Below are 27,736 nucleotides of genomic sequence, written 5' to 3' on the forward strand. Positions count from 1 at the left end.
GCAAGAGTAAGGAGCGATAATTAATCTGCGTGATTTGTTCGTCAGTTCTGTTAACCCTGTTTCTCCAGATTCCGACATCGAGAACGAAAATCGTGGCATGGCCTTACGCGTAGTCGATGATTGCGTCACGTTGCACCTCGCAGTAGTATCTTCGTGCTTGTTGAGTGTCCACGGGAACAGTCTATTATGGGCATCGCCGAAAGTAACCTGACGTTATTGCTTTATGGAGAAGTGGCCATTGCTCGAAATCTCGTTCAACAGCGAAATGGCCCGACTACCGTTTTAGTTACGAACTTCGGTGGCGAATACAGGCATTTTGTGAAACGCACAACCATAGCTTACTTGGAGGCATTGAATGATTTGGACGCCTTCCTTTTGATTACGACAATCTCGACTGAGAACAGCTGCGATACTGACGTGACTAGTCGCCTCAACGTCAATCGCTAGTTGGAAGACACTAAGAAGGCAAGGCTCCTCCATCTCCTCTCATCCTTTAGTGACTGTTTTGCCACTACTTCGAAAGTCCGGCAGACTCCTCTAATGAAGCATAGAATTATCACTGAGCCCAACGTGCAACCCGTGCGCCAACATGCTTACCACGTGTCGCAGAAGGAGCAAGATGCTATCCGTCATCAAGTGAAACAAATGCTCGACGACGACGTAATTCAACCATCGACAAGTCCTTGGGCGTCACCAGTTGTTCTGGTTAAAAAGAAAGATGGTTCATTACAATTCTGCGTCGACTACCGCAAACTGAACAGCATAACGATAAAAAGACGTATATTCTCTTCCTCGTATTGATGACTTCTTGGATCGCCTGCGACATGCCCGTTACTTCTCTTCCATGGATCTCCGTAGCGGATATTGGCAGATTGAAGTAGATGAACGGGACCGAGAAAAAACAGCGTTTATTACACCTGGCGGTCTTTATGAATTCAAAGTTCTCCCTTTTGGCCTGTGCTCCACTCTAGCCAGATTCTAATGAATTGTGGGCACAGTTTCATGTGACCTAAAGTGGCACTCTTGTTTAGTGTACTCTGGCGACGTAGTTGTTTTTTCTGCGACTTTTGACAGCACATTGAGCGGCTTGGGGCAGTACTTCTGACTATTCGCACTGCCGGCCTCTCTCTGAAACCGGAAAAGTGTTATGTTGGAAATGAGGAACTCAAATTCTTTGGCCACATTGTCAGCAGCAGTGGTGTTCGCCCCGATCCTGACAAGGCTATGGCAGTTGCTTTGTTCCCGATACCGAAAACAAAGCATGATGTACGCCGCTCTCTGGGACTTTGTGCTTATTACCGCCGCTTCGTGCCGACTTTTCGAAAATCGCCGACCCTTTACAACAACTCTTCAAGGATCACGTCGCCTTCGTCTGGGGCCCCAAACAATCTGGCGCTTTCCGCGACCTTCAACAACGCCTAGAAACGCCACCGATCGTAGGTCACTTCGACACCGAAGCAGACACAGAAGTCCGCACTGACACGAGCAACCTTGGCCTCGGAGCTATTCTCGTGCAATATCAAGATGGAGTGGAACGCATCATCTCCTACGCTAGCCGCACGTTGTCATCTGCGGAGAAGAACTACTTGACGACTGAAAAAGAATGTCTGGCGGTTGTATGAGCCATAACGAAATTCAGGCCCTACTTGTACGGACGCCCCTTCCGAATCCTCAGTGACCACCACTCTCTCTGCTGGCTAGCGAATCTGAAAGATCCTTTGGGCCGTCTCGCAAGATGGAGCCTTCGGTTGCAAGAATTCGATATAACGATGGTTTACTAGTCTGGTCAGAAACACACCGACGCTGACTGTCTTTCCCGCGCACCCGTCGAGATCACTGAAGAAGACAAAGATGAAGACTTCAGCTGCCTTGCTATTCACGCATAATTAAACGTGGCTGAGCAGCAACGCGAAGACTTAGAATTACAACCACTGATCGAATACTTTGAGGGACGTCGCCCACAACCCCCACGTCAATTCGTGCGTGATTTGTCATCTTTCTGTCTACGCCAAGGCATCCTCTACAAGCGCAACTTTCATTCAACGAAAACTGTTTACCTCCTCATCGTTCCTGCTGCTCTCCGCGATGATATTTTGCGTGCTTGTCATGACGAGCCAGCGTCAGGGCATCTTGGCTCCGCGCGTACTTTGGCGCGGATCAAAGACAAATACTACTGGCGGAAAATTACGAAAACCGTCCGGCAGTACGTCAAGACATGCATAGCCTGTCAGCGCCGCAAAACTCCAACGACAAAACAAGCCCGTCTGCAACAGCCTTTGCGACCCCCTCACGCACCTTTTGAAAAGGTCGGGATGGATTTACTTGGCCCATTTCCGAAGTCTACGGCTGGTAACCGCTGGATTGTGGTTGCCACCGACTACTTTACCAGATACTGCGAAACACAAGCCGCCCAGCGAGCAACTGCTTCCGAGGTGGCTGACTTTTTCATCAAGAACATCGTTCTCCGCCACGGTGCTCCCGCTGTCGTCATCACAGATCGTGGTACTGCTTTTACGGCACAGTTGCTCCGACAGATCATGTTGCTGAGCGGCACGACGCACCGAACAGCAGCTGTCTACTACCCGCAGACGAACGGGTTAACCAAACGCCTCAAAAAAACGATTGCAGATATGCTTTCGATGTATGCCGCCAAGGATCAGAAGAATTGGGATGAAATCCTCCCGTATATAACATTTGCCTACAATACGTCTTTGCAGGAAACCACCGGCTTTGCTCCTTTTTATCTGGTTTACGGCCGCGACGTCACCACAATGCTTGACACCATCCTGCAACCAACTCTGCCGGACACGAGTACCCCGGATGCAGATGTATTTGTTCATCGTGCCGAAGACGCCCGGCATCTGGTGTACTTTCGCATTTTATCACGGCAAAATCAAGATGCTCGCCGATACAACACCCACCACAGAGCAGTAATATACGAACCCGGTGACCTAGTCTGGGTTTGGACTCCTATACGTCAACGGGGACGCTCAGAAAAATTGTTATGTTGGTACTTCGGACCCTACCGAGTTCTTCATCGCTTCGGCGAAGTGAACTGCGAAGTTTTCCCAGCAGACACGTCACACCGTTCTTGCAGACCACGCTCCTCGGTTGTGGTGGATGAAGCCGTACTATTCGCGTTGACTGCAAGTCAAGAACTTTGTGATGTGGCAATAGCCTTCAAGACAATTGTGCATTACTTGCTTCTTTATTTTTTATCTCGTCCTTTTTCTTTTCTAAGGACACAGACATTTCTGACTACCTTTCGTTGTTTTTCGGAGCCGTGGTATTCATGCGATGCTTCCTCTTCTTTTTTTTTGGGGGGGGGGGGGGGGGAAGGCTAATGCCACGCTGTGTTGGTGGCAGAAGACGAGAGCGAAGAAGTGAATGGCAGCTGTGGCTGAGTAAACAGTCCTCCACTTCGAGTTTCTGCCTATCGTTTCCTCTCGCGACAATATAGTTGTCATCTTCTGTGGTCTATTGCATAACGTCCCATAAATTCAGAGCTTATCGGCCAACAAGTCATTTAGCTTATTTAGTTTATGTAGTTGCTTCTGTTTTCAGTGCATCCCATATTCCTCGGAGTTATTGAAGATAGCAAGATACGTAAAAGATACAGCTGCTGTAGCCTCACGTTTTGAACTCCTTCTAAAAGTTAATGTAGCTCAACACACATTGTATTCCTGTATTCCTGTTCGACTGCCGTGTTTCGTTTATAAAGTCAGAAAAGGTGTTCTGAGTTATCAAGGTGTTCTAACTATCAATTATAATTGCAGCTACGGCTTGTCTACGCGCACCCACTATGCCAGAATGTGCGTGTGTTTTCTCGTAAGATATTATGTTACTAGTCTCGCTACAATTTCAGAAAACTGCAATATATGCAATTTATAATTATTTGTCAACAGTGCAGTTATCAATAACAGTGTTGTTTAGCTCTCCAGTAAAAATGAACGAAGATAGCACACGTAATGTTACCCAATGTTGGAGAATCATAATCTAAATCATCCAGGGTCTGACAAAGATATCATAGCTCATAGCTTTAACGCTCGGCGAGATATAGTTGAGCAGAGGGTGGACACTGAAGCCAAGATAACTTCTTGTAACTGTCGTATTTTGATAGAAGGTTCTATCTTGTGACAGTGACTTTTTGTTACTTGAAGCTTACCTACCCTGTCTAAACATCAGACTTTCTTTTTTCAATCAGTATTGCATTTATTACTCTTATACAATATATGCGCCGTAAAAGAGTTCATTTTTAACTTGACAAACGTTTTAGATTTTTTCTACATTTTCACCATTACTTGGTTTTCTTATAAAGAAGAATGCAATAAAAGTTTACTGCTTTTGGCTGAAATTATCACGAACCTAGCTTCTCTCTGAATCGACGGTTTCTGTATTATGCCAAAATGTTCGTCTCACTCTGAATCTTCATTTGCCTCGTGAAACACTTTAGAAAGGTGAGCGAGGGTTAAAAGCACTTCAGCGAAATTTTTTTATGTGATGAGGCCGTATTTTATTTCTACAAGTACCCATGTTGGAAGTGTGTCATGCTTATTAGGCATGCTGCAAAATCCTATAGAAATTCAGACCACCTGAGGTTCAATTAAACTGTCAAAACCAGCTAAGGTCACTAGAGTAATGTAGCAGGATGAGGTGGCAATGCTCTTTATACAACAAGGTATTTCAGCTCTGCTGGGTTTTTAGAAAAAAGGGAGTTCAACAACCACATTTATAGAGCTTTTACAGGAGTGGTTTGTTGATCAGTCCTCGCAAACATAGTTTTTCTTGTCTGTGCTGGGCTGTTGGTGTTAAGCCGGCGGCTATAGGTGTATTTGTTTGGTAGTTCTTCCAAACTGAAAACCACGACGACTAGCGGCATCATGGGTAATACGCGTGATACGCATATTACGCGTAAAACGCTTGACGCAAATGCCGTTTATGATATTTTCACATTTTTTTCAGGGCCCAACTGCCTTTTCAACTAAAATCTGTTTGTTGATGCAGTGATATCGGGGTTTCGATGTACATCGCGCGTTTTGCGTGGCTGCTTGAGACTTCAGTTAGCGCGTTTCCAGTTCCTGCGATTCATCTATATCATCATAGCACAATTCTTTCTGGGCACAGTTTGACGCTACGCCAAAAGATCCATGAAGACTTCCACCAACAGATAAAATATCTGTTCTCTCTGATGTTTTTCGAGCGGCTGTTGTATGCGTTGCTTTTTTGGAAGCATTAGTTATCGTGCAAGGGTTTATTTCAGACACCTAATGTGGCCATGTAGATCCCAAGCCTATCAATAAACCTATTACATGGTTCTGCGATTTATCTTCCACATCACCTACAACCTAGTTGTTGACCTCAATGTCCCACTTCACCTCCCTTAATAGAACAACAAAGAACTCCGTGCTTCTCCTTCATAAGACTTATTTTTCATCACACTTTATGACTCTATGAACACTCGGAGCTCTGGCTAAATGAGAACTGCTAATAATTGAACGTTTTCTGTGACCTCCATTTTATTGTCACGTACAACTTCATGCCAGTTTCCTCAAGCTCGCTCTTTATTCCTCTCTTCGGATAACACACCACGAAGAATGTTTTTTTAATACCATTCCCACCATGAAAATGCCATGGTGCCATTTCACTCATGTGAGATACCGAATAAGAGAAATATTGAAGCTTGAGGCCAAGGTAAAAAATATTGAATACGGCGTTTACTGAAGCCTACCTTTCGACAATTCGTTTTCTCTAATGCAGCAATAGTGGCATCTTCCTCAGACAACCTGTTACGAGATGTAACTTTTTGCTGCGTTAAAGATAGGATGGCATGCCATCTGGTTTTTTGGAGAAGCACACGCTGCCTCGAAGACAAGATAATTTGTCAGATGACTGGTTTCAGCCACACACAATGTTACATATATTGAGTAGTCTCACAAGTATTAAGGTTCAATTTCGCTCTTATTAGCCCTAAACAGTCAAGCTCTAGTCACGGGCTGGTCGTTGCACGCGCCAGTTCCACCATCGTGTTTTTCTTCTAACATTTGCAAAGTGTAAGCTAGTGGAGACGTCATTTATAAGTTACTGTAAGTCAGTACGACTGGCGAAACGAGAACAAGTTTTGCTCACCATATTTCTTGTTTCCAGGCGCTGTATCTCTACCTGAAGCCGAGATTTACAAGCACGAGGACGTTATTCTATGTTGTTGGCATGTCTATTGATGATCCAGCCGGCTACCCGATCCTGAAATTGATGAAGTGAGTCCTCGACAATATGATTTGCATATCTTAGCACTTTACAGCAAGTATTCTATGGTATGTGGTTGATAATGGTCCAGGAGTAAGTACGCTGGAGTGTGTGATTTTGACAAACCAAACCTCTTTTACCGAAGGCCGTTAAGAATTACGAGAGTGAATATTTGACACGCACGTGCCGCTGAGCAGCTTTACTTCAGCTTAATCCACGCGTATTAAAATTGTATCTTTGGGCTAGAAACCACTTGAGCTCTCTTTAGCGGAGATGAGGAAAGAATATATGGCATTTGTTTACCTGATCATGTCGCAACATTTATTCATTTCCGAAGATGGCAGCTAATTTTCTCATCCACTTATTGCTTCTGCGAATATTGATAATTCTAGTAAAGGCTGCAGGAATAAAATTGACAGAGTCACTCCGGTCTCACTTATGAAAAGCACGCAAACGAACTCAGGAGCCCATCACCTAACGGAATAACGGAAACCCCCAAGGGAATTACATGTTCCGTCACATATACAACTTTCGTCACTTTCTATTTCATTGTGTTGCACAATACTCTTTCCAAACTTTTCTTTCTTCCATATCAGTAAATTATATCAAGGCAAAGACGACGTTCATGTATTCACTTATAAGGAACAATTATGTGTCGCACCGTGAAGTCACCTCATTAAATTCTTGGACAGGCTACACGTCTAAATTGTCTGATAGTAGAACTAATTAGGGTGCTACTTCGCTATAGCAATATTTGCCTGTATAAGTACACCAGGCTTTACCGGTGAGTATGTATGCCCACCGAAGGCGCGCACTCTAGATTTAAGTGGATAAATCTAGAACGTAGTTTGCGTTTAGCCAATGATTGTCGCTCTATTGATTGCTTGTTTTCAGAACCGTGTTCACTCCATCAATGTTCGTCGCCATTGCACACCTTAGCTACCCAGTGAGGAAGTTCAAAGATTGTCGAATATTCCCGGTGGTCGTGGACAGTCTACCTTCGAACCTCACCCGTGGCAAAGATTACACTTATGGACACACATTCGTACGTATTCACTGGCATCACTAACTAAAGTGTAGACTAGATACATTCATTATGACATAACAGAAAAAAAAACCTGTCAGAGAAATATTTGTGAACATGGGGTATTGCTAGAATAAACATCAGCTCAAGCAGACTTATTCTTCTGGAGCTCCCAGCCTTGGGCAAGACAAGCTTGCCTATGGAAACGCCGCTCTCCTCATACTTTGCTTCATGAATTTTTCACCTCTTCAAACTTGTATTTTCTCATATTTTCGCTCCTTTTCGGAAAACTACAACGCATATTCAATTCTACATAAAAGCCAAGGTTGGCAGATAAAGACTTCTGAATTGAGCAGGCTGCAAAAGAGGCAGAAGCCTAATACCGGTGTCACATGGGCATTTTTTATCGCGATCAATGTCGATCCGGAATGAGAACGATCGGAATTAGGTGCTGCTCCACTGTAACTTTGAATCTCGATTAGGTGCGATCAGGATGAAGACTATCGCGATCCGCGCATCGCAATCTGGCAGGGAGATTGAGGTTCCACTGTCATCTGCATCCCCTGGCCACTCTTGTTGAAAGTGCAATAAATAAAAAAATTGAGCTTAGTTCAATAAAGAAACAATTAGTCAACAAGATGATAATAAAAAAGTCAATTCTAAACTCTTTAAATTTGAACTATGCCTGAAATGTCACATATTTTAGGATTCGTATTGACCGCATGTAATTATGGGAGAAGCAGACGATAAGCAGATGACCATTGCCTTCCGCGCTTGGCTTAACTCTCGCACCATCGGAGCAGTCTGAGCACCTCGAAGCAAACTGATTGTGAGTGTCACGAGCCTTTCGACTACGTCGCATCGTATGCGCACTTCGTGGTCGAATAAAGACATCTTTACAGTAATTGACCGCTGGCGGGAGTGACTGGAAGACTTGAGAAGTGAAACTCTGGCGCGTACAACGAGGTTGACGATTCGCTGCGACTAAACGGCTACAAGTGGGAGCCATCAGAAATAGCAAAAACATATTAGGACTCTCGCACGGTTATACAGGAAAGGGCAAGAAATTTTCTATTGAATAATGCATTTATGAAACTAATTTTGTTGTGGCACGGAAAGTTTTTGACATTTGGGCGGTTCTCACACGAATAAAACATTGATGATAAAGGGCTCTATAGCAATCTTGGTTGCCAAGGTTTCTCAGTGACATGCTTAGCGAAATGCAAGCACCACCTCTTGCATTTCGTCTGACCCAAGCTCGAACAGGATTAGCTTGTGCCTTTTAGCAGTGGTCATAAAGTTGATCGCGATGAAGAAAACCGATCCGGCTCACCTTTATCGCGATTAAGTGTCCAAGTGACGCCGGTATAAGAGCTGCCAAAGAAAACTTGTGCATAGTCAAAATTCAGATGTATGCATTCAGAAACAAGCAAAGCAATCTAATAACCAAATTTGATACGGTAGTTAAAGTGGCGCTAGATTTCTAACGAGAGCTGTACAAAGACCGAAACAACCAGGGTAATGTCGTAAGAAGCGACAATCAGCCCAGAGGAATTTGACTTCCTACCAGTGACGACAGGGAAAGTAAGGAAATGCCTAGAAAAAATGCAGCGCGGCAAATACGCTGGTGAGAATAAGGTAACATTGGACCTGATGAAAGATGGCGGAGAAATCGTTTGAGAAAACTACGCCACCTTCTATACCAAGTGGCGCTTGGCAAAAAGGGTACCGGAATCCCCGAAAAACACGAAAATCATTTTAATTCATAAGAAAGGAGACGTCAATGACTTGAAAATTTACAGGCCGATCAGCTTACGTATTATCTACTATATTATCTACTAAATTGAGGGCGACATTACAGTTCAATTGACCAAAGTACCAAGCAAGATTTCGTACTGGCTACTGAAAAATACACCATTATCATACTAATAACTAGGTAATAGTGAAATGCTCAGAATACAACCAAATCTATACATACCTTTCACAGATTACAAGAAGGTGTTCGACTCAGTCGAGGCAACAGTAGTAATGCAAGCACAACTCAATCAGGGCATTTGGAAACTCTTCATAAACATACTGAAAGAAATCTACAGTGGATTTTTAGCTGACATAGCTCTCCATAAAAAAGCGAAAGAATCCCCATAAAGAAGGGTGCAAGGCAGTACACAAGATTTTTCCAATGCTATTCACCACGTGTTTACACAAAGTTTTCAGGGCCCTATATTGGGAGTAGTGAGCGATAATAGTAATTAGAAGGTGTCTTAGTAACCTTCAATAATTGATGACATTGCCTTGACGAGTATTTCACGGGACGAATTGCAGCTCATGATTACTAAACTGGACATAGAAAGCAGAAGAGTAGGTCTGAACCTATGATGCACAACACTAAGCTACCGTGCAACAGCACACGGCGATAGGTAGAGAGACGCTACAAGTTGTAATGAAATACGTGTACTAAGAACAAGTAGTAACTGATGAGCCGGGCTATTAGAATAAAATAACTAGAAGAATAAGGATTGGGTGGATCAAACTTGGCAAGCTTTCCAAAATCGTGTATGGTAATATGCCAGCAACCCTGAAGTTGAAGGCATATAACTACTGCATCTTGCCGGTACTTACCTACGGAGCAGAAACCTGGAGGCTTAAAAAGAGGTTCACAATACAGTGAGGATGGCGCCGCGAGAGATAGAAGAGAATATGATAGGTGTAACCTTAAAGGAGCACCGACAATAAAGCATTGGCCTCGCGTTGTTCTGCTGCAATACGTTGCTGGGTGCCTGTTGGTCATGACATGACACAATGTTTTGCTACAGCATGCGACAGAAAATAACTACAGGTCCCTCATTATCGATCAGTTTCAGATTCGGTTTGAGAGAGCTCAAAAAACTGGGCGCAACTGTCACCAGCTAGCGTGTGCAGATCTTGACCACGCCACCACACAAACCTGTGACACACTTCCGCACAATCCGCATCATGAAATAATTTCGTATAGGAAATGGGACTGCAGTGTCGCCAAACGCAAACCTTTGTAAGTGTGCACCACGGCCACGCACTCGCAACCAGCCGCCAAAAAGTATCGACTGCGGGAACAAACACGGTTAAAAATATGGCGGCTATGGCGTCATCATAATTTGTTTTGTTGACTGCAGCACGGTAACTCGATGGAAGTAGGTGGTAACCTCAGGGTGCCCTTCGAGGGTGGTAATAGCGCGATGGAGTCGGCAGCTCTTGCAAACTTCAGAAGCCTTTACTATACATTCCCAGCTATGTTCACTGTTGATATTTTGCAGATGATAGACGAAAGTGGTTGAGAATGAACCCCACAGGCTATCTCGGCCACGAAATTTTGTGCCAAAGCCCCTTTAAGAGTCAAGAAAAGAGCGAGTGGGCCAGGGAAGAAACCGGGCTTGAGGATAACATAGTTGACATCAAGAAGAAGCAATAAATATGGGCCGGCCAGGAAGCACGTAGGCAGGATAACCACTGGTCATAAAGGGATTCCCAGAGAAGCCGAACTCACGAAGGACAGAAAGTTAGGTGGGCCGAAGCAAATACAAAGTTCGCAGGCATACCATGGTAGCAGTAAGCACAAGACAGGGTTGATTAGTGAATAAAGGGAGACGATTTTGCCCTGTTGCGGGCGTAGTCAGGCTGCTGCTGCTTCTTATGATGATGATGGTGAATGGGCACTGTGGTGTACTAGACATTTTAGTGCATTGTATGTGCTTGGCTATACATAGGTACGTACTTGACCGTTCGTACGTATTTACTTGACCGTTTAGTACATCCACTTCATTTCTAAGATCAGCTTGAGTCAAACCATAGCGTTTTACTTTCTTTTGAAAATGTACCACGCTTTGTTTAAATGATGCATAAATCAGGATATATGAATGATTTCTAAAATTACCATACAATCACGATAATGCACGTTACTTTTGAAAAGCTTGAAGGGTTATTTGTAAGTAAACGATGTCTTTCTGCGATGAACGCACTGCGTGCGCCAGAGCAATTTAGTTTTTGGTCAGAGCCTACGCCATCGGCGTCGGCTTCGTAGGCCCAGCGACGAGGTATACCGGCAGATATTTATGAACGAAAGGCTCCAGAGGCTATTGAGAAACAAAACACTATAGCACATGCGAAATCAGCCATACAATCTAAACGACATTGTTCAGTATTATGACGCTTTCCTTGTTCTTGAGATACCCCCTTCAAGCGTATGCAAGTGATTCTTTTTGCACTGCCCCAAATCTTCTGGAGGTATCCCTCTGAGATGGAGTGCATACTTTCACCATGGGAGGAAAGAGTGAGCAATTAACGAGGAATTTTGCATTAATTAGCTCTTCTATTTTATTACTGTCTAACAGTTTTCATATTTACGTGTATGGACTCCACTCGTCATGCAATATAGTGCAGCTGCCAACAGACATTGGTGTCCACGCGTAGAAATCGCTTGCCAGTATTTTTATTGCGGGGCTGAAGGAATTTAGTTCGAAATGTAGTTCGCAGACGTGCCGTCTCTGGAACCTACAACACTATTGCTGCTGTAAATTTAGGCTTGGGGAACATTCTATCGAGGCTTATGGACTACGTTCTAGAACAGCGTGGTCGTTCGCACGAAAATACGGGCTCTGTGGCAAAACCAGCCAATTTTCTGAGCGCACATGATGGCATCCCATGAAGTTGTGCCGGTCACATATATGTTTCAACTATTGTACTATTTGTGCTCGCCAATTTGTAGACGTTGTTTTCCAATAATTCACCCTCTTCCAATAGCGCACTTCTCGGCGAACAGCGTTTCCGGCTACCGAAACACCGTGTGATATCGAGGTACCTTCCCGTTTCACGTTACAACAATGCATTGACCCCTAAATATGAAGGGTTCGTCTAACGTTACGACAACGGCAGCGAAAAGGTAGTCGGTGCCTACAATGCCGACTGGGTAGGGTGAGTTGGCATCGTGATTTGTAACTAAATAGATGAAAGAAAAAAAGGAAAGAAACAGAAAAAAAAGAAACAAAGAGAGGAACAAGTAAACGTGATGAACTCACAGACCTGCATAATGTTCGCACAGGGTGAGTGCTCCAGAATTTTGATTCCGAAGATGGGATGCAGTTGCTAGACAGCATGCCTTATAGCGATCAGTAGTGCACTGGTTTATTTCATTTTTCCACACAGCATAATCACCTACGCATATGTTAGCCAATCAGAGTGTATCTCTATTTTCACGTATGATTGCAGAACGAGGCCATGGCGGTTGTTCGGGAAGTCAATAATCTGAATCTCTCAATTCCACTTGCCGTCTCATTCAGCTATAAAGGAATATACTACGTCCCCCAAAGTTATGCAATACCGACAGACAGCAGTTACTACGAGTATTTCATGCCTTGCACAGACCACCCGCCGCCGTACTATGCCGATCCAAAGGAGGTGAGAGAAGTCAACTATTATTTATATTTTCTATATATGGCAATGCTAACAGCATGGGCCTCCAGGAGGAGGCAGATAAAAATATACACTGACCATTTTCGAAACTCAATATAAAACTTTCTCGTCTCTAAAATAAGAAGTAAAGGAGCAAGATGGTTATCACCAAGTAAAAATAAGCCCTTAAAGGAATGAAATGCGCCAATTCATATAGATGCAAAATCTATTTGATTCGTTACAAGTTAGCCCATAAAGCATTGGCAGTCCCATGTACAGAGGAAATCAATGACATGCGAAGCACTAATGAGAAAGGTTCATATGTCTCTTTAAAATCAGCGCAACGTTACTAAATGACTTCCGTGTCATGATTATCACGTATGGATGTGTCGTTTACCTGTGTTATCTGTTCCCGTCACGTGATACCAAATTTAGTATAGCACCGTTCAGTCGAGATTTCCAGTCTGACTGCAGCGCCAGAATACATAACCTAGCGGATAAAAAAACAAACCTTGAGATGGCATCAGTAAAAATGGAAAGTGACACGCGTGTCTCGCACCCTGACTCTGCCGGCGGATTGTGTTCGGGATACACTGGGGAAGCGAGCACGATGGATGGATGGATGCTATGAGCGTCCCCTTTATAACGGGGTGGTGACAAGTATGCCACCAGGCTCGACAAAAAAAAACCCTTTTTCTTTTTTTATGTTGGCCTAATGCCTCTACTTCGATAAATTCTATCTTAATGGAAAAAAAGGTAAATTTTCAGCTTAAGTTCTCTGCCATTTACGGCACACTGTCCATATTTTATTTTTCCAATATTTATTTTTGTCCTTTCTCTCTAATTTTCTGCCACCAATACTCTAACCGTCTCTTACTTATTTCAATCGCGGGTGTGTTCAGCTTTCCATTGTTGTCCCTAAAACCCAAGGCTTCCTGTAGGCTCGTGCCCAAACGTACACCTGGGTGGATATCTCCACATTCAATCAGAACATGCTCCGCCGTTTCCTTATCTTTCCCGCAGCATGTGCATCGTTCTTCTTCTTTACTGAATCTTGCTTTATAACCACGCGTTCTAAGGCAACCCGATCTCGCTTCAAACAGTAAAGCGCTTCCCCTTGAATTATCGTAAAATGCCTCCCTCCTTATTTCATTTTTGCCCTTTCGGTAGTTACTCAAAGCCGGTTTTTTCTCCATAGCTGCCATCCAGTAAATCCTCTCCGCCTCCCTGACTTTTCCCTTAACGCTCTTTGTTGACAAATGGCTTACAATACCAGCCGTATATTTACTAGTGAGTCTTCTAGTTCTTTTTCTCCACTGTGTGTCCACGCTCTTCCTATACAAATAACGGAACACCTTCTCTGCCCATCTACTCTCCTTCATATTTCTTAGCCTTTCTTCGAACCTTATTTTGCTCTGCGCTTCCCTCGCCTCAAAACCTGCCCACCCCATATCGCCCTTTACAGCCTCGTTTGTCGTCTTCCCGTGAGCACCCAACGCGAAGCGTCCCACAGTCCTTTGATTTACATCCATTCCCGATTGCACCTCTGCCCTCATGCACACCACTGAGTTCCCAAAAGTAAGCCCTGGAACCATTACACCCTTCCACAGACCTCTTTTCTGCGTGCCCCTAGCGGTGAATGTCAGAAACTTTGAGATGGGGCAGTGTGAATCGCAGTTCCCTTTGGTCAGTGTGCGGTGCCTATACGTGGAGCTAGCGAAACACCCGTGAGCACGCTTTGAGCGTGGTATGTTGTCATCGTCTTACATGACACGCGTGTCTGGATTATCATGATTGCACCAGTGTCATCCATTGACGTCACGTAACGCCAAATCTGGTATGTGCGACTGGCAAAACGGCCGCGGGCGCATCATGAAGGACCCAATACACTCCAATGCAGCGTTGATGCGTGCGAACGCTAGGCACACCGACGATACGTAAGCAAAACGCGAGCACTCCATAGTCTGAAGCCAGGCGCGACCGGAGTGACCAGTGACCGTCGGCATGGCCCAACGGCAACCAGCGCGAAATGCGACATGCTGCATTTCGTGCCGATGCGTTACCCAGACAACAATGCGTGTCCCTCTTTTCGTGACGGAGGGACGCCGGACACACTGAAACGCACATGCGATAACGCAACGCAGTGCGCGCCTGGGAGTACATGACAGGACCGGCGCCTGGCGTGGAAACGCTTGCGTGACGCAACGAAAAAGCACGCGCACCGCGTCACATCGAAATGTATTGGCACCTTGACAATGGAATGTAGTCATGTTCTCACATGGCACGTATTTCATGATTATTATGTTTGCACAAGACACATGCCTTCGTCATCCATTGGCGCCACGTGATACCAAATTTTGCATATGTGAAGCTAGCAAGACGGCCGCCAGCGCATCATGAGCGTGGCATGTAGTAATGTTGTAACATGACACAGCATCTCATGATTATCATGTTTGCACAAGTCACATACTGTCGTCATTTCTTAACGTAACGTATTATCAAACTTGGTATATGTGACGCTAACGATACGGCCCTGAACGCATCAGGTGCGTGGCATGTAGTCAAGTTACATGACACGCATGTCATGATTTTCATGTTAGGGTTTGTCGCTTGTGTTCGCCATGCAATCGTGTCATACCATACCAGTTTTCCAACAAGCCATGTGAACGAAACCACTGCCAAATCTTCAGGGCCATGAAAGGTTAATCAAGATATTCAAGACATACATGTCATCATTTTCATGTTTTGAATAATAAAATTTGTTGTTCATACGGGCACGTTATGCCATACCAAGTTTGGTATCGATACCATTGTTGAGAGAGCCAGGAGGGCTAAACGTCGCAGGTGGCTAGATAGATAGATAGATGGATAGATAGATAGATAGATAGATAGATAGATAGATAGATAGATAGATAGATAGATAGATAGATAGATAGATAGATAGATAGATAGATAGATAGATAGATAGATAGATAGATAGATAGATAGATAGATAGATACGCTTAAAGTCGCCACACTTCGCTAATAAATGCTTCGCACTCAACAGTTGTGTTTTACGAATAAATTAATAAGCGGATAATCACGAAACTGCTCGTTCCGACGAAGCTTGGTCCTTGAATACGACGACTCGTTTCATCTAAGTACACTATTTCCAGGCGCGGTAGAACAACTACGAATTGGGATGAGGTGAATTCGGTTTTTATAAACGCTGCTAAAACAAATGCTGTTCCATTCAACCTAAATTTTTAAATTGATATACTGGCGTATACTTATACCTTGGTGAGAATAACTGAAGGTATTAAAGACACTAGGATATTCTTAAGGAGAGAGTAAATTTAATGGTTCGTTTTCTGTGTGAGACACCGTGGTAAAGCTAACAAAACCATTGACAGCAAACATATAGAAGTAACTTGAATGAGAAGCTGAAAAAGGAGAAGACCAAGAAAAGATCACTTGCCGCCGACAGGCTCAATACCTTGAACCTTCAAACAAGGCGTCCGATTTTCTACCATCGAGTTACGGTGGTGGTCACTTCCCGTCCATTATATGGAGTATAATATGTGCACCTAAACATGAGTGCGTCATCCAGCGCCACCTGTTCCGAACAGCCGCCATTCAAATTACTGTGACTGGCCACATAGACAGTGCTCTAGGCATAGAACCAGATCGTAACGAAAATATTGGGAGTCGGCAGAGGTTCCCGGTGCGATATTTCGCAAGAGGCTTACGGAGCTTTGTCAGCCTGTGCTCCGACTTTCCACGTTTTGTCGAGAATTAGCCTACATTGGCCATTTTCTGGTGGAAGTGCTGAAGAAGCATATGGAAATTTTCTAGCGTACTGACTAACTGTATATGGCACATTTAGTACATTACTCATTTCAAGATTACTTTTCTTAAATTAAGACATCACTTGCAGTGCGTCCAAAGTTATATCGCCTTTGAAACTAAGGATGACTTTTTTTTCTGTTCTGGAAGAATGCTCACAACATTACTTTGAATAATAATGGTTCATCATCTGAAAGCATAGTGATGTGCAAAATATATGGTCATAACGTCACCCTTACGCAAGTCCTAAAATTCATATGTATGGAGTGTTTTTTCCCTCTATAGTATCCTTTTGTATTCTTCTATGCACCTATAATTGTTCTATGTGGCCACCTGTGTGCATCAGTCTCTAGAAAATTTTATGGCGACGTAAGTGTGACCAAATAAATAAATTGATATAGTAAATAAATACATTTTCTAGCCATTTTTATTCTTACAACTAGATGCATATCATAGAGAACGAAAAGAAAAAAAATGACAGCATATTCACGGAGTGAATGATGGAGAGTGGGGCGAAGCATCCGTCCGTCCATTCGTTCTTGCTTCCGTCCGTCCATGCGTCTGTCTGTGTGACCATCCGTGCGTTCATTCGCCCGTACGTGCGTGCGTCTGTTCGTGCGTCCGCACGTTCATGTGTGCGTCCGTTCCTGCGTTCGTCCATGCATCCGTCCCTGCGTCCGTCCATGCGTCCATCCGTCGGTGCCGCCACCCGTGAGTCCGTCCATGCATCTGTCTGTGTGTCCGTTCGTCCATCTATTCAACTCTCCAAGTACCACAATTTCGCATATGTCATCACATATTCCGTATCTGCACCGCCATCCAGTGAACATTCCAAGGACTAAACGAGAGGTGGCACATGCACACTTTCTTACGGCTTGCGCTTCGTGTCTACTTCCTACCTTTAACCACCTCGAGTTCATCGTATATACTAGTTCACTGTATTCATGGCACTGCGGCCCAACGCTCGCTAAACCTTTCTAAAACCAAGGAGGTTATGTCCAGCGAGTATAACGTAGCAACCTTTTTTTTGTCAGATAGTGCTCAATGTACATGCCAATGGCTGCTAAGGAGGAATGAGAGACAGGAGAATCCGGCTTGCAGGTAACGCGCACGTTGCAAATTTTTTATTGTTCAACAACGCCTTTCCGTGTCATCAATGATCATCACGCGCTGTGTTGGCTGTCTTCTCTGAAGGACCCCACTGGACGACTTGGCCGTTGGGCATGATGCCTGCAAGAGTATTCCTACTCGGTTGCTTATAAGTCTGGAAGTCTCCATCTCGACGCCGATTGCTTATCCCGCTACCCTGTTGATCAGCCCGACGAATCAGACATCGAGCCTAGCCTCAGCGTCATGTCAGTGTCCCAGTTTCTTCAGATTAGTGATGAACAACGGCGTGATGCTTCTCTGCGACAACTTATTGACCGTCTCGAATATGCTCCGAACGACGCATCGCTTCGCGTGTACGTCCTCCTGAATGGCACGCTGTACCGTCGTAGCCTCCAGCAAGACGGCCCTGAGCTCCCTCTTGTCGTGCCGGAACATTGGCGTTCAACCCTGCTGCACGAGCTTCACGATGAACAAGCCGCTGGTCATCTGGGTGTATCTCGCCGCTTCTTTTTGCGCGGTCTCGCCCGGTCCGTTCGCCGTTACGTGTCCTCCTGCGATAAATGCCAACGTAGGAAGCGACCTACTGCGCCCCCGGCTGGACTTCTTCGACCGATCTCTATCCAAACCGAACCTTTCTTCCGTGTTGGTATAGATCTTCTCGGTCCTTTTCCCGAGTCGAAATCGGGCAACAAGTGTGTCGCCATTGCTATACACCGCGCGACTAGGTATGCCATAACTCGAGCGCTCCCCACCAGTACTGCTACTGACGTTGCAGATTTTTTGCTCCACGATGTCATCCTACACCATGGCGCTCCTCGCCATTTACTCACGGATCGCGGCTGTGCATTTTTGTCCCGTGTAATCGATGATGTTCTGCGCTTTCCTCGATGCAGCACAAATTGACCACTTCTTACCATCCCCAAACAATTGGCCTTACCAAACGACTAAATCACACCCTCACGGACATGCTCGTGATGTATGTGTCCTCCGACCATCATGACTGGAACCTGGCGCTACCTCACGTGACCTTCGGGTACAATTGTTCACGCCACGACACCACTGGTTATTCGCCCTTTTATTTGCTCTATGGCCGTGATCCGACGTTACCACTCGACACCCTACTTCCAACCACTACAACGCCGTCAACCGAATATGCACGCGACGCTATTGCTCGTGCTGACTACGCACGTCAGATCACCTGTTCTAGACTTTCGGCTTCGCAAGCCACCCAGAAATCCATCTACGACAGCCGGCATGCTGATGTTCGCTTGTCACCCGGTTTTCACGTTCTCCTGTCGTGCCCAGTTCTTCGAGTTGTCTTATCAAAGAAGTTGTTGTTTTGCTACATAGGTCCTTACCGTATCATCCGCCAGGTAACCGACGTCACCTGTGAGATCATTCCTGCATCTGAGACCACAAGCCTGCCTGCAACCACACCCAGTGATGTTCTGCACGTTAGCAGGCTAAAACCTTACCACCTGACTCTTGAAGAACACATTTAATGCTCCCCGAGGCGGAACTTTTACCACCAAGGGGAGGGGTGTAATGCAACGTAGCTGACATATCAATGGTCAGAAGACAACAACAAGGAAGAGGTCTGTCAGTTGTGCGTGCTGTCTTCCATCTTAGTCGATGCTATACGCGTTTTTCAATATAGATTCTAAATAGACACGCCTCGTGTCATTTTTACGTACTAATATGTACAAGTACCACCCTCTACGGCCGGTTCAAGAACTAACGAGAGGTGGCTACATATGAGTACGACGGGGCACTCAGCGTACGGGTTAAGGAGCTTGGCTCTAAAAAATACGTAATCTCCCGCTAAGGTAAACTTTGCTTATATGTGAAGCAGTGGGTGCTAACGCTTACACTGGTGGCGACGTCGATGCTCCCACTCAGCGCGACGTTGCACAGGAGAAAAACCAGAGAAAGTGCAAAGCACGCAGTGATGGATGAATGTTTCCGTACTGGAACACGCCAATCGCTGTTAATGGGCGATCATACTCAGAAGACTCTGATTGAACAGAGAGCCCGATAGTCCACTTTTAGGTAATGTGCACGGTGCAAATTTAGATTGTGAAACAACGCACTGGAGAAATACTTCACCGGCACTACCTTGGAGGTCTAGATCCAGTGGCTACTTGACAGTTTTCCAGAAGGAAGTTAATTTTGGTAAATGCGGAACATTTCTTAGTCGCACGATATGTTGCGCTTCAACGTAGGCGCTGGCGCCGTTCACACCCCCACTACGCATGCTCGCTTAGGCTGACTCAAAAAGACACCCGTGAAACTGTTGCGTCTCCCCCCCCCCCTTTCTAGCCTCTCAAGGCAACGCAGGCAGCGTCTGCTAGTAAAAAAAACAAACGCCAGGCCTGCGTAAAAGGCGCAGCACAGTCACAGCGAAAGCTCGAAGAGAGGACTTTATGGCGCTTCTCTAAACACTCATTGGGCTCATATGGTGGTTTTGGGACGGTAAACCCCACATATCATCAAACACTCATGGGTAGTTGCTGCAAGCACACTTGCTTGATATCTACTACGGCATTATTATTATAAATTTTTAGTAGTAGGCTGGCATTCGCTATGCTATTTTTAGTCATTCTTCTGAAAAGCGTAGTATCCGCTAAGCCCTTGCAACGAATTTAGTAGCAATTGTTTATTCAGTGGTTGACAACGATGAAGAATTATGCTTGATGTGGGTATACGCCACAGTTAATAAGTGGACAAGAACAAAATTTCGTAATGGGTTGAAGCATTACGGAACCCACTCATTACGCTATTCGTATTGTGCGACGACTGTTTGTTCGTTCGCTGTTTCATATTGCTTTATAAGTCGTATAATTAACGCTATAGTTTTCCCGACATCAAGCCAGCCTGAGGCAAGTTAGCAAACAAGCCCCAAGCACTGGCGTCGCTCAGTCTTTCTTTCGTCGGCACTGACGCACGTCGGGCGCAAAGATCTTGTGCTCCGTAGAAGCGGCGTTTGCGGCACAGAATAGCCACGGTAACAGGATAGCCGAAGATCAAGACGCAGTTTACCATAATATTTTGCCACAACTGCCCTAGAGACGCATGTCACAAAACACCTTGTTTTTACACGGTGATGTGCGAGGCAGACCGTATCAACTAGATTTACGAGGCGCACTCACTTGCACGGTTCTGCTGCCGGAGGTGTTGGCACTGGACGCCTACCAGATAAATCATGTCTGGGCTATCACCACGGATGCTACGAAACGCTTGCTGGTCGTGAAGGAGCTGGAAGTCAGAGACCAACGCTGCATCACCGTATACCCCTAGTATAGCAGGCGCGGCTGCACCTTCATTGGTTGTTTTATGGCGTCAACGATTAAGACTTCCGAACGGCGTCAGCAGCTTTTCGGAAGGTCATACAAGTCACCCCGTAACATTGGCTTGTCTCTGTGTTGTCGTTTTGATCTTCTTGTCTCTGTGTCGTTCGTGTCATTCTTGCCTCTTTGTCGTCGCTTTGTTCTCGCGCTATAACTATCGCCATGCCATACCAACTAGCCCAAGCTGCCGCACTTCGCGTTTAAGAAGTCAGCGACAAGAGGTTAACTACGTGGTCTGTGCTTCTTAAGCTCAAGAGTGGCGTTAAGGTTGAAGAACCCCCGCATCAAATCAGGGTGGCTGGTGAACTGGCACGTGTGGTTGCGCCTGGTCAGTCAATGCAGTGTTTGCGCTGCCAAAGTACCTGCCATGTTAGAAGACAGTGTAAGGTTCCCCGACGGTAGCGCTGCCGTTGGTTCAGCTGCAGCGAAGATGAGTGCATGCGCACGTACGCATTAGCTATCGTACCAGCTGATGGTGAAGACACAGCAGAGTTGGTGATGGATGCGACCAAGGCAGAGGGCGTGGTGAAAGGGACAGTGACGTGGTGAACCCACATGCTTAAACAGGTAAACCTACACCGATTGGTGGTGATGGCTTAACAGTGCAAGCTGACAAGGCACCTGAGGAGGTTACTCAAAAGCCACCTGGCCAAACCGAGGAAGGCTACACAAGTACCCCTTGAAGGAACTCGAGCCGGTGGAATTAACCGAACAACTTTCAGTGTCGAACGAGAGTACCAGTTGTGGGGCACCGAGCAAAAGACATTACGAACAGTCTACAGGAAGGAGTGGGGTGCCCAGTGGAAAGCATGAAGACGGGCCATCTGCGAAAGCGACGTCGTTCCGATGTAGTAGCACAAGGCTGCGTCCGAACCTGATTTCGGACAAACACGGGTCACCATTGTCCTCCAGGGGCACAGGACCACCTGGAGGCTCTGAGGATGTCTAGCTCCGTGCTATGCGCTGAAGGCAAGCATCATGCCCAAGGCTAACTTCTTCACTGTGTATACATGGCTTTTGCCACAAAATTTAGACTGGCAACGTTAAATGTTCGAGGTCTCGCCAACAAGCGGAAACAGAGCCAAGTCTATAAGCTGCTCGTGGATTATGCTGTGGATGTATTAGCTGTATGAGAAATGAAAGTAGACGGTAATGAAGAGACCCGGCACATGATGCTGATGTTTCCGGCGCGTTACTGCGCAAGGCAGTAGGCACGTCTGCAGGCTGTGTCTCATTCATTAAGAAGTTATCGGGCCTGGTAGTGTAAGTTATTTTCTCTTGCCTGTCTGGTAGATTGGTTTCCTGTGTTATTGTGTTAAATAAATGCCAGTAGTGTGTGTTTATTTATGCACCAATCATTTGCGAAGAACGATGACATTTTTAAAAGCTCAAAGCTTACTTAAGTTTGAAAAGGAAATCTGTATAACTTGGTGATTTTAACTGCGTCCTTAATGGGCGAGATCGATCAAACGGGCACGTCATGTACGACAAAAGCAGTAAGACGCTAGCAGACACAATAGAGAATTCAAGTTAGAAGACGTGAGTGGCTGTATCGAGGGAATGCGGGAAGCAGGTTTCACACATTTTCTCTTGAACAGCCAAGCACGCCTTGATTGCATTTACGTGTCGCTTGAAATAATAACCCCCCGTAAGACATATGGTGCCTACCCAATACACTCTAGCGACCACTGTTTAGTTAAATGCGATATGGGAGAGAAAACAAAAGGTGGAATTTCGTCATGGAAGCTGTGGTGAATTTCACTTTGATCACAGACGAATATTTGTTAAGATCAGGTTATGAATACTTCATTGAAATAAAAATGGATGATGAAGGTAAACTTGCAAGACAATGGGAACAGTTCAAGCAGCGAATAAAAATAACAGCCATTTATCGTTCTTGCGCATTAACCACGGTGCACTCATTTGTGCGTAGAGCTGAGGCTTCAGCTGATGGAAAGACGCCATTCAAAAGAGCGTTGGCGGTAGAAAAAACGAACTCTCGACGGAATCACAATGAAAAAAAAATAAAGAAGGTTGGTCACGAAGTAATTGATATCGGCAGCATTTCATGCATATTTTGAAGGCATTATGAAAGCCTTTTTGCTGGTAGAAAGGTACACCAAGGAAAATTTAAAGCAGAATACTTAGGGCGCATGCCACAAGTGAGTGAGGAAGTAAAAAGCATGTCTGCATCTGAACTTGAACGGGTGATTGATCAGTTAAATTCCCGCAAGTCTCCGGGACCAGAATGTCTTTGTGCCATATGGCAGAAGTGCTTTAAAGTAAATTGTCTCCTAAACGTGCAGGCGTTTTCAATAAGGCATATAAATAAAATAAATACCGCCGTCCTTTCATGAATCACGTACCGTTTTGATTCCAGAGACATATGAGGTTGAAAAGCTGAGGCACGTGACAGCATACAGGCCAATCGCACTGACAATCGTAGACTACAAAATATAATAAAAATTTTAGCTGCTAGACTTCAGTGAGTAATAAAACATATCGTTGGGCCACCCCAAACACGTGAAATCAGAGGTCGTTCCAAAGTAACAAATGTTCATAAAATGCGGTCTGTTCTCAAATGTGTTAACATGAATCTGGCTCGTGTCGCACCACTCCAATTGGATCTGTAAAGAATTTGAATGCGTCGCCAACGCTTTTTTGTTTGCAGTATGGAGCACGTCATTGTTGGTAAAATATTTATCGACACTGTAGCCATGACATATCAAAATCGTAGTACAAAACTAATATTTAACATGACAGGGCGCCCCCCCCCCCCTAAGAATTGAGCGCCCAGAGCGTAAATCTGGCCGTGTTAGTCCCCTGTTGTTGTGCGTCCACATTGAAACATTATGGCGGTCGATACTGCAGAAAGATAATAATAGTGGGTTTAGAAGTACTTTCTGAGGTGGTATTTAAGAATCAATCACAGTTTATAAATCTTCAGCTCAAGTTCAAGTAAGCCACATAAACTGGGGTAAATGCCTCAGCTTTTGGCATAGATATGGGGCTTTCACCCCGTAATTTTTTGCTGCCATTCAATCGGTGAAAACGCCTTTTAAATCTCTCGTTATTCGCTCGAGTCATACAAATAGACTGACGATTATTGTACACACCAAACAAAAGAAATGTAAGAGAAAGCGCATAGATGGAATGCAACTTATCTGTCCAAGTTTGCAAGGGCTGCTGCACGCAACTGTTTTTTGTGTCTAAGCTACAGTATGTGATGCAAGTGCTGTACTGTTCACCGCTCAACGTGCAAAGATTACATGAGGTGTATGCAATACTTGTGTGGGGGTCTAACTGGGAAAAGTGTGGCCGCACGAATTTGTTGTGACGGGTGAAGTGTGGAGGTCTTGGGCTAGGACATTTGTTTATCAAACAGTTGATAAATAGGTTTTTCATTTTCCGCGAGACAACAGATCCTTTCTTACTAACAGTGTGTCAAACAAGACTAAGTAGACTGTTTCCCGAGTTTGTTGTAAGCACTCATGTTACTACAGGGGCTGTGCAAGAATACACGAAGAAAGTTGTTTCCAGCGTGCGGTTTTTGGCAACGCTGTGTTCGGTTTTTAACTGACTACCTGTGGTCTGTTGGAAAGAGAAAACTGTACAAAGAAATTTGTGACACTAGGCTCATCATCCCACTGTACAGAGCTCTATATACAGCACGCAAGGGTCAAAATTTACTTAAACGAGTTAAAAAAATGCCGGCAGCTCCAAGTGCAGAAACGTTCTTTTTTTTATTTATACACCGAAACACTTCCTGTAAGAACCTTCCTAGAGGAACGTAGGTTTTATATTGACGCGCGTATGTGCCAGTGGTGAGGACAACGAAGCAGCGCGAGTGTCTTTGGCCGAGAACAAAAGACACTCGCGCTGCTTCGTTATCCTCACCTTGGGGATCTCACTGTTTAATCTGTAACAAACAGGAAACTATTGTTTTCCTGCACTAATGGGAAGGAGTATACTTTTGGGACGTATTACAATGGACAATTAAAAAAAGTCTCTGTTAGACTCTCATGGAATTAAGTATTTGGCAATAGGGAATGATGATGGATTACCTTTCGATTTCATCATGATGAATCCCTTGCACAGTATTTGGTGCTCAGGAATGGCTGGATTTCATTGTCATCCCGACAGGACACCAGCAGAAGAGTATTTAAAACAAAATACCTCAAGCTTTGTCGAGGCAGTAAGAACAGATGAATGTGTACTTTTATGGTCAGAAAGGGTAGAAGCCCTACTGACCATGAACGAATGCTAGGACGTGATGTGTTGTAGTGATGCTTGATGGCTGTAGTTATTTTTGTTAGGTTTGTTGTTTATCTTTATATACTTTATCACCCCACGTGCGAAGTGTAACCGGAAATAAAGAAAAAATTACCAGCGTGGCTCAGTGGTAAAGTGTTGGGCTGGCAACCAGCAAAAACGGGTTCAAGCTCCACTGTGTCAGTATTATTAGGTTTTTTTTTTTTAATTCGTGCGATGTGGTTACGGACACCGGTGGCAGCAGCGGCAGCGGCAGCAGTGGCGGTGGTGGATACTACGGCGCCGTGCGTGACACGAGTTCTGATCTCATAAGTGTTCGCTGGAAAACGACTGCTGGCGCAGCGCACCCGTTCACCACGCATTGGGGTTTCAGCAAAGAGCGTCTTTTAAGTGCGAATGCGCTTTATAAGCGACCCCGAATCTGCCGTCTGTGTACCACCTCCTCCTCTCCCCTAGCAACAGCGCGACGAGCGGAGAGGAGCATATGTGGCAACGGCGCAACGACGTCCCACACCACGTGCTTGCGCGCGCTCCGCTCCGCTCCGTGGCTGCACGGGCGCGCGCAGTCACGGAGCGCGATCTCGAGCAAGTCGTCTCGAGTGACTTGCTCGAGAGCGACTTGCTCGAGACGACTTGTTCGAGATCGGCAAGTTGTCATAAGTAAGAATCCATCGCAGGCATCAACCTCGACTGCGATACCTCCAACAACCAGAACAACGCAATTGAATGCGAGCATTGCACGCGTCGTTGAACATGTCGCGCCGGTTGAAGAAAAGGCAGCGCGGCCAAGGGCCCGTGATGCCGAGCGCAAGCGGGCGAAGCGGGCCGCGGACATAAACATCGTTATGGTGCGAATTTATTGTCACATATACTCGTAAACTCACCAAGATTTCCCGAGAGGGTCTAATGTTTCCTGGGTATCGCAATGTGATCACACGGGGAGTTTACGCTAACTCACTGGCAGTTTTTTTATAAAGCAATTTTAGCAAACTTCGACAACTTTCAGCGTATCTATCTATCTATCTATCTATCTATCTATCTATCTATCTATCTATCTATCTATCTATCTATCTATCTATCTACCTAGCCGCCTACGACTTTTATTTCTCCTGGCCGGTTCGATAATGTTATCTATACCGAAATCGGTATGGCACATCATTAATATATGAAGAACATAAGTGACTAGTCATAACATGAAAAGCATGACATGCATGTCATGAATGTCATGATATAAATTTGATGGTCTTGATACTCTTGAGGCGGTTTCGTTTATAGATATGTTGAAAATTGGTTTGGGACGACATGACTGCATGGCAAACACAAGCGGCAGACCCTAACATAAAAATCTTGACATGCGTGTTATGTAACAGCATGACTACATGCCACGCTCATGACGTGCTCGCGGGCGTTTCGATAGCTTCACCAATACCAGGTTTGGTATTACGGGACGTGAATGGATGACGAAGATATGTGACTGGTGCAAACAAAATAATCATGAGATGCATATCATGTGAGAACTTGTCAAGTACAACTCTCTGGCTTTGGCTCAAGTGGCTTCACTGCATTGAGCAGATATGACCGAATACCAACCGATAATTGAAATTTAGTATTGAAAACGGTGTTGCATGTCATGTAGTTTTATAATAAAAGGTCGACGTGCCTACAGAGTACCTAACAATCCCCAGATAGTTGCACATGCTCGTATGTTGTCATGTGAGAAAATGACAACATACCAATGACGCGCTCACGGCCATCTCGCTAGCTTCACATGCACTAAATTGGGTATTACGTGACACGAACGCATGACATACGTAAATGGCATGTCCAAACGTGATAATCATGACATGCGTGTTATGTAACAACATGACTAAATGTCACACTCATGACGCGCTCGCGGCCGTTTTGCAAGCTTCACGTATGCCAAATGTGGATTACGTCACGTGAGTGGATGACGAAGTTATGTGACTGGTGCAACCATGATAATCATGAGATGCGTGTCATATTAGAACATGACTATATGCCATACTCATGACGCCAATACACTGAGCGACAATGCACATGACCCGGCGTGCGTGCACAGCAGTGTTTGTTTTCTCGCGTCACGCTGGCAGTGCCACGCCAGGCACCGATTCGCCCGCCATACACTCGTAGGCGCGCGCAGGGCTGCGTTGCTTTGACGCATGCGCGTTTGAGCACGCCTGGTGTCTCTCCGTCACGAAGACAGGCAGATGCACTACTCTCTGCGTAACGTCGTCGGCGCCAAATGCAGTATGTAGCGTTTCGCACCGGTTGCCGCCGGGCCGCCTCGAGAGACACCGGTCGCACTTGGCGTGAGTGCTCGTGTTTTGCTAGCGTAGCGTCCGTCAACATTACGTTGGAGTATATTGGGCCCTTTCATGATGCGCTCGAAGCCGTTTCGCTAGCTTCACATATTCCAAATTTCTTTTCACGTGACGTGAATACATGAAGACGGTAAATGACAGCTCCAAACATG

At 45.2% G+C, this 27,736-nt stretch overlaps 1 protein-coding gene across 1 annotated transcript in view; it reads left to right on the forward strand.

Annotated features, from left to right (window-relative positions):
• Positions 1–27,736, forward strand: part of LOC142769307 (uncharacterized) — a 72,984-nt gene that overhangs the window by 7,933 nt on the left and 37,315 nt on the right. The window contains exons 2-4 of the mRNA XM_075872443.1: positions 6,145–6,254; positions 7,138–7,288; positions 12,506–12,694. Coding sequence (XP_075728558.1) covers positions 6,145–6,254; positions 7,138–7,288; positions 12,506–12,694 — 450 coding nt within the window. The remainder of the gene's footprint in view (positions 1–6,144; positions 6,255–7,137; positions 7,289–12,505; positions 12,695–27,736) is intronic.

Source organism: Rhipicephalus microplus, chromosome 8, assembly GCF_043290135.1.
Source record: "Rhipicephalus microplus isolate Deutch F79 chromosome 8, USDA_Rmic, whole genome shotgun sequence".
NCBI lineage: Eukaryota > Metazoa > Arthropoda > Arachnida > Ixodida > Ixodidae > Rhipicephalus > Rhipicephalus microplus.